Source organism: Bufo gargarizans, unplaced genomic scaffold (genome assembly GCF_014858855.1).
Source record: "Bufo gargarizans isolate SCDJY-AF-19 unplaced genomic scaffold, ASM1485885v1 original_scaffold_1694_pilon, whole genome shotgun sequence".
In the NCBI taxonomy this organism is placed as follows: Eukaryota; Metazoa; Chordata; class Amphibia; order Anura; family Bufonidae; genus Bufo; species Bufo gargarizans.
Genome location: NW_025334470.1, coordinates 238,916 through 250,722, shown reverse-complemented (window position 1 = coordinate 250,722; position 11,807 = coordinate 238,916). Strand labels below are relative to the sequence as shown.

General features: G+C 47.8%; 1 protein-coding gene across 1 annotated transcript in view; it reads right to left on the bottom strand.

Moving 5' to 3' along the window:
* Positions 1–4,224: 4,224 nt before the first annotated feature.
* Positions 4,225–11,807, bottom strand: part of LOC122923533 (serine/threonine-protein kinase mTOR-like) — a 240,185-nt gene continuing 232,602 nt past the window's right edge. Inside the window, exons 42-44 of the mRNA XM_044274360.1 lie at positions 5,319–5,399; positions 5,013–5,118; positions 4,225–4,540 (exon numbers count right to left, since the gene is read on the bottom strand). Of these exons, the coding sequence (XP_044130295.1) occupies positions 4,525–4,540; positions 5,013–5,118; positions 5,319–5,399 (203 nt within the window). The 3' untranslated portion in view covers positions 4,225–4,524. The remainder of the gene's footprint in view (positions 4,541–5,012; positions 5,119–5,318; positions 5,400–11,807) is intronic.

Here is an 11,807-nt window from a genome sequence, read left to right as displayed (position 1 = left end):
AAGGGAACAGTGGGGCCGATACCTGACACTAGGCCTCAGGGGAAAAGCCCTCATGACCAGGGGAAAAGCCCTCATGCTTCTGGTCGGTCTGGGCCTGCCCCATAATGTCGTACACCAACCACGACAAGGCCTGCGCCTTTTTCTGGGAGAGCATGACACACTCGATGACCCACACTCAGGGGTGGCTACGTCTCCCGTCTAAGTCTGTCTTAGCAGCCCCTGGGCCATCGGAATCTCATGCGCAACCCACAAAAACTCAGCCTGAATAGGGATAGGATACCGCGCATTGTCGATCCCTAGGCCACTCCTCCGGTGAGCCCTGCCGGACTATTCCCCGACACAACCATCCTTGGTCCCAGACCGCCCTCTGGAGGTCTAAGTCCAAGGGAGGCTGTGCCACCTGCTCTGCAAGAGCTTTCAAGCTGGCGCTAGCCCCTAATGCCACCTGAAAACCCTGGTGGGACGTGGCCAGAAAAGACGAGACTGCCATGTCCCATCAGTTCTATTACCTGCCGGTCGAGGTCTGAGTCTGAGGGAGGCTGTGCAGCCTGCTCCTTGAGAGCGTTCAGGCTGGCATCAGCAAGTAATGCTGCCTGAAACTCCTGACTGGACGTGGCCAGAATATACGAGACTGCCATGTCCTCCGTCAGGTCCTCGGGACTGGTCTCCTGGCCTCCATTTGACTCTGCAGCCACTTGGACGGAGGGGCCCCAGCACTCCCACTGCACATGACAGCAGCTATGGCCGCTGCCACTGCTGGTAGTGCCTGCTTCCCCTCGGCTTCCAACCAAGTCGCCAGTCCAGACGGACTAACCTGGCTCTCTGACATCCCAGTTGTGGAGGAATCTTGCACTGAGGCTTTACCTGGGAGCCCTACTTCTCCTGGGAAAGCCCTGACCTCATTTGCATCTTCCTCCTCCGCAGCTGTCTGCCCCCTGCTTGCCCCTCAGTCACCACACCTGAGGACAACAGGTTCTAGCATGCTTGCTGGCCACACCCTGGGGCCTCAGCACAGCTGGCGTAAATGACCCCCTACACATTGAGGGGAGAGATACACATTACATCCCCCACCCCCCCCATCAACTGATATGTTATGAACATTAACAGCATCAACAGGGGTGGACATTGCATCACATTCTGGGGGGATCGGACCTTGGGGTGTCAGTGGCCACGTACTTAGACACAAGTTGTCCCAGGTCCATCCCCAGCAAAACACTGGCAGGGATATTTGAGGATACCCCCAGCTCCCTCACCCGGAGAGGCAGCACCAGTTCTACTCCTCCAATCCCGGAGACAGTAAGGGATCTCCCAGGCAATAAATCATGGGGTACCAACAATTCAGGCCATACCAGAGTCATCTCAGCGCCGATGCCTCTAAGTCCCATGACCACAGCCTGGCCCATGGTGACCGGATGATAATTGTCAAGGGTGTTCCCACCACCCCCACAAAACACAGTGGGTGGCTTCCGGGTCGATGACTGGGACGGGTCCCTCAGGCGCTGGGGACACATGGCCTTTAAATGTCCTGGCTGCTTACAGATGTGGCAAAGTCGGTGTTTCCCCACCGACATGAAAAGTGAAGCTGGAGCGGGTGCCCACTTGGGCCTAGGGGCAGAGTGCATCTTACCCCCTCTCCAGCCGACAGGTTTCCGGGCCTCTGAAGTCCTCTTGTTGGTGTACTCATCGGCCAGGGCTGCTGTTGCGGAGGCCTGCTTTGACTTCCGGTCAAGTAGGTACTGCTGGAGGTCCTCCGGGAAATTCCACAAAAACTGCTCTGTGGCGATAAGCTCCTTCAGCTGCTGGGTGGTGGTGAGCTCCAATCCCGTGGTCCATTGATCAACCACTCTCAGCAAGGCCCGCATGTGATTGGCTCAGCTCTGGTTAGGACCCCGCTGCAAACTCCGGAGCTTCTTCCGGTACGTCTCAGGGATCAAGTTGTACTGCCGGACCAGAGCCTGCTTGATGTCCTCATAGATCAGGATGGTCTCGCTGGGCAGTTACCTGAATATTTCCAGGGCCTTTCCCCTGAGACATGGTATTAGGAATCTGACCCACTGGTCCTCCGGCAGCTCGTACTGATGGCAGGCCGCCTCAAACGCCAAAAAAAGGTGTCCAGGTCCCCATCTTTGTCCAGTAGAGGAAAGTCCTCCGCCCGCGTAGTTTTGGAATCCGGATCTCTGGAGACTCACATCGGGCTGGGAAGGGGGGCTGCTGGAGTTGGAGCTTTTGTAGCTGGTGCTCGCGCTTGGCCTGCTTGCAACATTCTTGCTCGTGACGCTCTGCAGTTGCCATTAGGATTTCGTAGAAAGCCTGGTCACCGGCCTGGAAACGGTCTAGAGCAGCCTGTAGGAGAGCAGCCGAGCCTGTCTGGCTGGGGGGATGGGCAGGTAGAGTGCAGCCCACCACAGGCCTCACCCCCGGCAGCTGGCTCCTTGGGTAGCTTTGGCTATGGTCCCCCTCGCCTTGAAGAAAGTCTCCTTCCACCTCCTCTTGGCCCCCTATCTAGACTGCGTCCTCCCCGCCACCGTTCCTAGCATCGGCCATCATCTTAGCCTTGCTTCTTGTCATACTGGCCATCATTGCCACGGATGATCACTGACACAGACTGCAACCTGATGCACACACACACACCTTATTGTATTTGCATACAGACTGTCTAGTGTTGAGCTGATCTTAAGACTCCAGCAGCAAAAGCTATTGCTGGTAGTCTTCAGTGTCTGGGAGTATGGGTCCCACACTCACACACATACTAGTATCTCGATCCCACCTTATTGCCACCAATATGTGACGAATACCGCACCTCACAGCCCCCTGACGTCAACAACGTCGAGCTCACGAGATACGGTATGGTCACTGATTACCAAGACATGATGTTACACCGTCCTGGGAGTACGTAATATCCGCTTGGTACAGTTTACACAGACTCCTCCTGTCCACACGGGCACAGAGAGGCAACAAGCTGAGGGAGCCTTTTCACTGTCCCAGTGAAACAGAGCTTCCTCAGGCCGGGAAGACTGCGACCAGCTTCTCGTGGGGTGAGAAACCAACCCGCAGTAGCGTATAACTAGGCCAAAACACGGACGTGGGGATTTGTGATCGAGATACAAGACAGCACAAGATTAAATTATATATTTAATCGCCTTAAGGGCTCACTAGAAATAACACTATACACACAAAGAATATATACAGTGGTCTGAGGTTGCAAATACAGGTAGTATGGTACAAACAGGATTAAACAGAGCTAAAAGGTCAGTTTACCAGATGGAGTCCTTTGGGTTGAGGAATAATGGTTATGGTAATCCTTGTCACCTGGGAGGCAGTGACGTCAGCCGTTTCCAGGTCGCTTCCAAACACGTATGCAGTGTGACCCCCCTTCAGAAGAAAGACATGCCTGCTAGCTTGTGTGAGCCTTTTGACCTGTATATGGCCCCTCCCCTTTCCCGCCTTTGGGAAGGGTCCCCCCCTCCCTGCTGGTCTGGGCAGCCCAACGACACACAAAACCCTTTAGGGTTCATAGCTCCAGACCAGAAGGTCACAGGAAGATGGTTCTGGGACCAACGGACCTGCCTGGGTTCCGGCTACAAATAGAGTCCAAACCTGGTACTGATATTTGGTTTCTGTGGGGAGATATGTATATCTCCCCTCCCTGGCATCCTATTACCAAACCAAGAGCAGGAGCCTGACCGTCTTGGCCACAGGATCGCAAATATGTAACTAACTTATGTATGTGATGCACAGGCGATTCATAATTCCTTATGAATCGCCGGTTCCAATATGTCTGATAGCTTCGATTGAAGTGGTGAATGGCTTAGATTCCCTGCAGAGTGTTTTTTCCTGTTCCATTAGCTGGGTTCCTGGCTGGCTGGAGTAGGTGTTATGTGTAAGCGAGTGGCTTGTTTGAAGCTAGGACCCCCTGCGGTGCTCCTCCCACTGCTATCAGACAGCAGATGGCGGATTCCTCACACCTTCAAACAGAGAGCAGAAAGTGTGTTATAACCATTCTCATATGCGGCAAGAAATAAGGAGAGTTAAGCAGAAGCATAATACTGAACCTAATACTGAAAATAGGTGGAATCTGTGTCATGTTCTCCTCTTCTTGAAACGGTTAAAATTTCATAGTGAAATATGGAATTCCCATGCAGTACTCAAAAATATATATATAAAAATGCCCACATTATATATAAACAAGCGGCACTAAAGCACATTTTGTATCTCTTTATTAACAATAACATAATTCTTCATAGCTACATCACATCCAGCTACCCCACATCAATAATTCCTCGCTAGGATCGCTCTTGAATTGAAGCTGGGTAACGGGCTGAGTACAAAAATCTGGGTCCTACGTCTGGTCAGTGACAGGCGCTAAGCATCATTGGTGCGGCACGGAGCCACAACTATATACACAAATCCACCCCAGCCTGAATTTACTCCGTAAGGCTGGGGGCAAGCTTTATACCACACTGCCTATAGTGTATTGGCAGGTGACCCATGATGTCTGTTGTGAGTCCAGCTTCACCGACCTTCCTACCAAAATGGACACCTGCAAAAAAAATAATACAGTGTTAATAAAAACTCAAATGTACCATTAATATTACAAAAGTCATTGGGTTCTGGAGAAACTGGGATTTTTTGCTGCTGGGATAGGGATTTTAAGCTGATTAGTTTCACAATATATCTTGCTTAAAGTTCAAAGTTTTCTGATATAGAGCTCCAATTCCCCCTGCTCTCCTTCATACTATCATAGAGTTCAATGATAAAATTCTGGCTGCTTGTATCCACCACTAGGTGGGGGTTACATCATATTCACAGTGAGCTCCCCTAGTGGTGACAGCTGAAAGTCACAAATTGAGATCAGAACAAGAGCGTTCCAGCCCGTATAAAGATATATTATGAAATTAATTACCAAAGAATTTCTGACGTGAAAACTAAATGATGGCCAAAGTTAAAATTAAACTAATTATTTCCTAGTGGAGGTACTTTTCAATGTTTAATTAATACGAGATAAGACTTACCATCCAATATAACACTGACAAAGGTTCTCATGGGAGGTAGCTTGTTTAATTAATAGTTCTACCTGTGTAGCCACATCCAGAGTCTCTTCATGAGAAAAGTCTCGTCCTGAGAAAGAAGAGCACCTTAGTTATCAGTAATATAAAAATATAGGTACACCCCCAAGCGTGTCATCTGCACAGAAATGATAAGCCTCCCACTGTCAAACATTAATGGACTCCTTTGGGGGGAGAGGGGACATAACAACCCCAGTCTTCTCATCAGTGCCTCTGACCTATCCGTCTTCCTATGGAGTCGTCTGAATTTACCTGTTAGCTTATCTCGAACCCTGTTGATAATCTGAATGGCTTTCTTATTCAGTGCTCCAGGCTGTACTAAACCATCACCAACTGCAAGGAAGTGAGAACAGAATTATTACAATACCAAATATCACATTAGCAGCTTATATGTGAATATTCTGTCATTTTTTGGTTTTACAAAAAACAGGTGAATGCTTTTCCGGAAATCATTATTGAAGTCACTCCATGTATTCTACTTCCTGTCCCGGCTCTTTAATTTCCTCTTTGGATCTTTAGCACGGCAAACAGTCAGGCTGAACTTTCTCAATTCAATCATCACTGCAACTAGAGAGAGCCCCTGGCAGACACTCAATTAGAGCTTCACACATTACACTGATAAGTAGAATGCTTTTTCTGTGGGCATCTTTAGTAGTGTTGAATGAAGCGTGAGACGGATGCTATATTCCGCTTTCGTACAGTATTAGAATGTATTAGCTCTGATGAGCCGAAGTTAGTTATTCACAAAGTCGCACCTGACATTGTTGAATAACTTCGGTAGCTGATTTTTAAAGGGAACCTGTCAGCAACTTTCTGCTGACTTGGTGTCCGGAAACCGATATGAGCGGTCACACTTAACTGAGCTCCGGACCCAATACCCTAACTTCAAGCTAATCCTGTAATTTATCTGCAGCAAAAATTACATCCAGATCGGGCAGGTCGGGAAAGACCCGCAGTTCAACCATGGCCCGTAATAGAGCGCAGTCGGTTGCTGACCGGCTCCGAGAGTTTGCTCGCGTGGAAGATCAAGATGGCGTGGGCTCCTGCTCACAACCCCCGGATGGGATAAAGGATGGCCCTGCACATGAAGTGGAGTGTGCAGCTACTGAGCCGTCCTTAAAACAGGTCAACGAGCAATTGCTGCAAGCGATAGCTACCTGTCGCACATCAATAGTGGGCAAGCTGGAGGAGGTGAAGGTGGATATAGGCCTACTTCGCCATGACATGCAAGTCATGCGTGAACGCGTCAAAGAGACCGAAGATAGGGCCTCAGAAGTGGAAGACCGTTTACAGCCGCTCCCTAGGAAAATACATGAGCTGGAGCAGAAGGTCAATTTTTGGCAACAGAAATGTGACGACTACGAGAACCGCACAAGACACAATAATTTGCGGATTATCGGTTTACCCGAAAAATCAGAGGATAACAACCCGTGTGCATTCGTCTCTACCTGGCTCCTTAACTCCTTCCCAGAGGCAACATTCTCATCGGCCTTCATCGTCGAGCGTGCACATTGCGTTCCCGCCAAACCCCTTCCACCTGGTGCTCCTCCAAGACCTTTGCGAGATTGCTAAACTCTATGGACAGAGATCATGTGCTGCAAATGGCGCGCAACAAGCAGGCGCTAAAGTATGATAACATCATCATTATTTTCCTGGATTTTTCGTCTGAGTTACAGAAGCGCACGGCAACATTCAGCACTGTGAAAAGACGACTCCAGGAGAAGAATTTATCCTATTCCATAGCGTATAACTAGGCCGAAACACGGACGTGGGGATTTGTGATCGAGATACAAGACAGCACAAGATTAAATTATATATTTAATCGCCTTAAGGGCTCACTAGAAATAACACTATACACACAAAGAATATATACAGTGGTCTGAGGTTGCAAATACAGGTAGTATGGTACAAACAGGATTAAACAGAGCTAAAAGGTCAGTTTACCAGATGGAGTCCTTTGGGTTGAGGAATAATGGTTATGGTAATCCTTGTCACCTGGGAGGCAGTGACGTCAGCCGTTTCCAGGTCGCTTCCAAACACGTATGCAGTGTGACCCCCCTTCAGAAGAAAGACATGCCTGCTAGCTTGTGTGAGCCTTTTGACCTGTATATGGCCCCTCCCCTTTCCCGCCTTTGGGAAGGGTCCCCCCCTCCCTGCTGGTCTGGGCAGCCCAACGACACACAAAACCCTTTAGGGTTCATAGCTCCAGACCAGAAGGTCACAGGAAGATGGTTCTGGGACCAACGGACCTGCCTGGGTTCCGGCTACAAATAGAGTCCAAACCTGGTACTGATATTTGGTTTCTGTGGGGAGATATGTATATCTCCCCTCCCTGGCATCCTATTACCAAACCAAGAGCAGGAGCCTGACCGTCTTGGCCACAGGATCGCAAATATGTAACTAACTTATGTATGTGATGCACAGGCGATTCATAATTCCTTATGAATCGCCGGTTCCAATATGTCTGATAGCTTCGATTGAAGTGGTGAATGGCTTAGATTCCCTGCAGAGTGTTTTTTCCTGTTCCATTAGCTGGGTTCCTGGCTGGCTGGAGTAGGTGTTATGTGTAAGCGAGTGGCTTGTTTGAAGCTAGGACCCCCTGCGGTGCTCCTCCCACTGCTATCAGACAGCAGATGGCGGATTCCTCACACCTTCAAACAGAGAGCAGAAAGTGTGTTATAACCATTCTCATATGCGGCAAGAAATAAGGAGAGTTAAGCAGAAGCATAATACTGAACCTAATACTGAAAATAGGTGGAATCTGTGTCATGTTCTCCTCTTCTTGAAACTGTTAAAATTTCATAGTGAAATATGGAATTCCCATGCAGTACTCAAAAATATATATATAAAAATGCCCACATTATATATAAACAAGCGGCACTAAAGCACATTTTGTATCTCTTTATTAACAATAACATAATTCTTCATAGCTACATCACATCCAGCTACCCCACATCAATAATTCCTCGCTAGGATCGCTCTTGAATTGAAGCTGGGTAACGGGCTGAGTACAAAAATCTGGGTCCTACGTCTGGTCAGTGACAGGCGCTAAGCAATTTTTGGCAACAGAAATGTGACGACTACGAGAACCGCACAAGACACAATAATTTGCGGATTATCGGTTTACCCGAAAAATCAGAGGATAACAACCCGTGTGCATTCGTCTCTACCTGGCTCCTTAACTCCTTCCCAGAGGCAACATTCTCATCGGCCTTCATCGTCGAGCGTGCACATTGCGTTCCCGCCAAACCCCTTCCACCTGGTGCTCCTCCAAGACCTTTGCGAGATTGCTAAACTCTATGGACAGAGATCATGTGCTGCAAATGGCGCGCAACAAGCAGGCGCTAAAGTATGATAACAACATCATCATTATTTTCCTGGATTTTTCGTCTGAGTTACAGAAGCGCACGGCAACATTCAGCACTGTGAAAAGACGACTCCAGGAGAAGAATTTATCCTATTCCATGGTGTATCCGGCCCGATTAAACGTGGTGGATGGGGAAGTGAGCCGGTTCTTCAACAATCCTGAAGAGGCCACAAACTGGCTGGATGGCAGAGGAAGAAACGCTAGACCTCCAAGATGACAGCCCGTATAGTCCTTCCCTACCATCGGCAAGAAAGGGGGTCTTAGGACTTGGACTTGGGACCAGCAGGGACGCTTATACTGACTAAGTATCAGATCTCTTGAATGTTCTTGTTTATTTTTCTCCCAGTTCTCAGCGAAATATCACAAGAGATAGTGTGATCAAGTTCATAGTTAAGGAAAGGAAAGTGGGATAGGTGGGGAACTGACATGATAAGGTAAAGGTCTTGTATGTCACAGCTATTAACCCTAACCCGGGCTACTTGAGAAACCTTGACGTGGTGCCCGGGCTTAGACATGTTCTACACCGTAGGACATGTTGACTAATCTCTCAATTTTAAAATCAGTTTGAGGGTTTAGTGAGACCGCAGAGTGCACCTGTATTTGTTGTTGTTTTGTTATATTGATTATTACATCCGCACTTGTTACCTTGTGTGAGATGTCTATTGTGGTACTTGTGGTTCGCCGCGGGCATCCTCCACCGTATGCATTTTGCTGGGGATCGCCATTAGCAACGGGCCACAAGTGCAGGATTTGCTCCCCTATATATATGCACGACTGCATGTGGGTTTGAGCACCTCCTGCTAATGCCACCTTGTCTTTTTTGGTTTGTATATATAGATTCCTGGAGGTGTATAAACTCCAATTCAAATGTGCCTGTTTTCCATCTACAGGCCACATTTAGGTGCACCTGTGAGGCCTGGGCCATATCAGTCAGTCTTGAGTGGGACTCACAGACTCCTCCCTCCTCCCATTGCAAGTATGGTTACATGCTGGAGGTAACTGGTGAGCTGTTTGTGAGTCGGCCTCATGCTCCTGTAATTTGCCCACTGGCTCCTGGTATCGCCCATACGGCGCAGGTAGGAGAGCGTTAGGTCCCGGGCTACTTGAGAAACCTTGACGTGGTGCCCGGGCTTAGACATGTTCTACACCGTAGGACATGTTGACTAATCTCTCAATTTTAAAATCAGTTTGAGGGTTTAGTGAGACCGCAGAGTGCACCTGTATTTGTTGTTGTTTTGTTATATTGTTATATTGATTATTACATCCACACTTGTTACCTTGTGTGAGATGTCTATTGTGGTACTTGTGGTTCGCCGCGGGCATCCTCCACCGTATGCAATTTGCTGGGGATCGCCATTAGCAACGGGCCACAAGTGCAGGATTTGCTCCCCTATATATATGCACGACTGCATGTGGGTTTGAGCACCTCCTGCTAATGCCACCTTGTCTTTTTTGGTTTGTATGTCACAGCTATTGTCTAGTAAGTGCGGAGTCAATGAGAATGAAGGGAAGTCCCTGTTGAACTAATTACGCGGGTCCTGGTCCTGGATCCCATTAGAAGTTGGGGATTGGGTCCCTAGTCACTATGTTATAGTTCTCTTATATATAAGATACAAGTTATATGGTGCTACTGGTAACTCACCATACGCACACCCCGTTCATCTGAAGTGCCACACAATAGGCAAAGTATTTTATCTTTAACTGTCAAGAGTGGTATAGATGGTTCAAGGTTACACCATGCAGGCACTCACCACCTATATCAGGGTACACCTGATGGTTCAAATGTTATATGTTATGTGCCGTATCGGAAAGGGTAAGGTACAGAGAGGGAGACAGGAGGGAAACAAGGTCCTTTTCATAAGATTGACATGTCGGAAATACGTATAATGTCCTGGAACGTTAGGGGACTGGGTAATACCAGGAAATGCACCATGGTAATACCAGGAAATGCAATCAGAAGATTTAATCCACATTATATACTCTGTTTGCAGGAAACCCATTTAACGGCAGACACTACTAGTCGTACCCAAAAGCCCTGGGTTCAATGGGCACAACATTCATGCTATACCAGCTTGTCAAGGTGTCGTTGCTGGTGCACAAATCCCTTAGGTGGTAAATGGAGGCCTGTCAGATAGATCCGGCTGGGGGATTTGTGTTCATAGCTGCATACATCAACTGTATACTATATGTTATACTAGGTATATACATTCCACCGCCTTTCTCCTTACCGATTGTTCAGCAGGCAGTGAGTTGTGCAGCCTCATATCCATCGGCCCGTGCAGTAAGTATTGGTGACTTTAATATGACCTTAGACAAGAACTTAGACAGACACCACTTGGCTGAGGTTTCTGATAATCGCCCTAGTAATAAAACTTCTCTAGCCGCATTACTGGGAGAGGTAGGATGGATAGATATGTGGCGCCTTAAATACCCTGATACCAGACAGTACTCATGTCACTCAACTAGCCATAATACACTATTAAGAATAGACTATGCTTTTGGTAACTCAGCTATGTGCTCCCTGACGTACAGTATAGAGTACGGACCAAAGGGCATTTCTGATCATTCGCTGATACAGCTAGTGTTAAGACTGGGAGGGGATGTGATTAGACGCTCAACACGGATCAATCCTTTTTGGTTGTCCCGGTTTGGACCTTCTGATCGCATTCCTGACCAATTGAAGGTTTTTATGGAAGGGCATGTAGAGGTTACGGACTTTACGTTACTTTGGGAAACTATGAAGGCATACCTTAGGGGATGCCTGAGATCAACTATATCATTTATTAAAAAGTCAGCAGCTAGACAGGAGGAAGAGTACTATAAAGACTTATATGAGACCAAAGTAAATTATGGGACGAATGACGTCATGCAGTATCTTGAAGACCTGGAATTCCCTACATTAGCACAGGAGGCAATAGATAGTTTAGAAGCCCCTATAACAGTGATGGCTAACCTTGGCACTCCAGCTGTGGTAAAACTGCTTGGCTGCTCTCAGAACTCTATAGAAATAAATGGAGCATGCTGGGAGTCGTAGTTTCACCACAGCTGGAATGCCAAGGTTAGCCATCACTGCCCTATAACCACTCTGGAACTAGAAAATGCTATAGCACAGCTGGCTAGGGGTAAATCTCCTGGTCCAGATGGACTACCTCTAGAGGTTTATGTCAAATATGCTACCCACATCAACCCATTGCTGATTCGCATGTATGAGGACGCATTCCAAAAAAGAGGTTTACCACCATCAATGTATGACGCAACCATAGTGGTCCCCCTTAAGCCGGGCAAGGAACCAGACGAGTGTGGGTCGTATAGGCCGATATCCTTATTGAACATCGACTATAAAATTATAGCAAAGATTTTGGACATACGTCTTG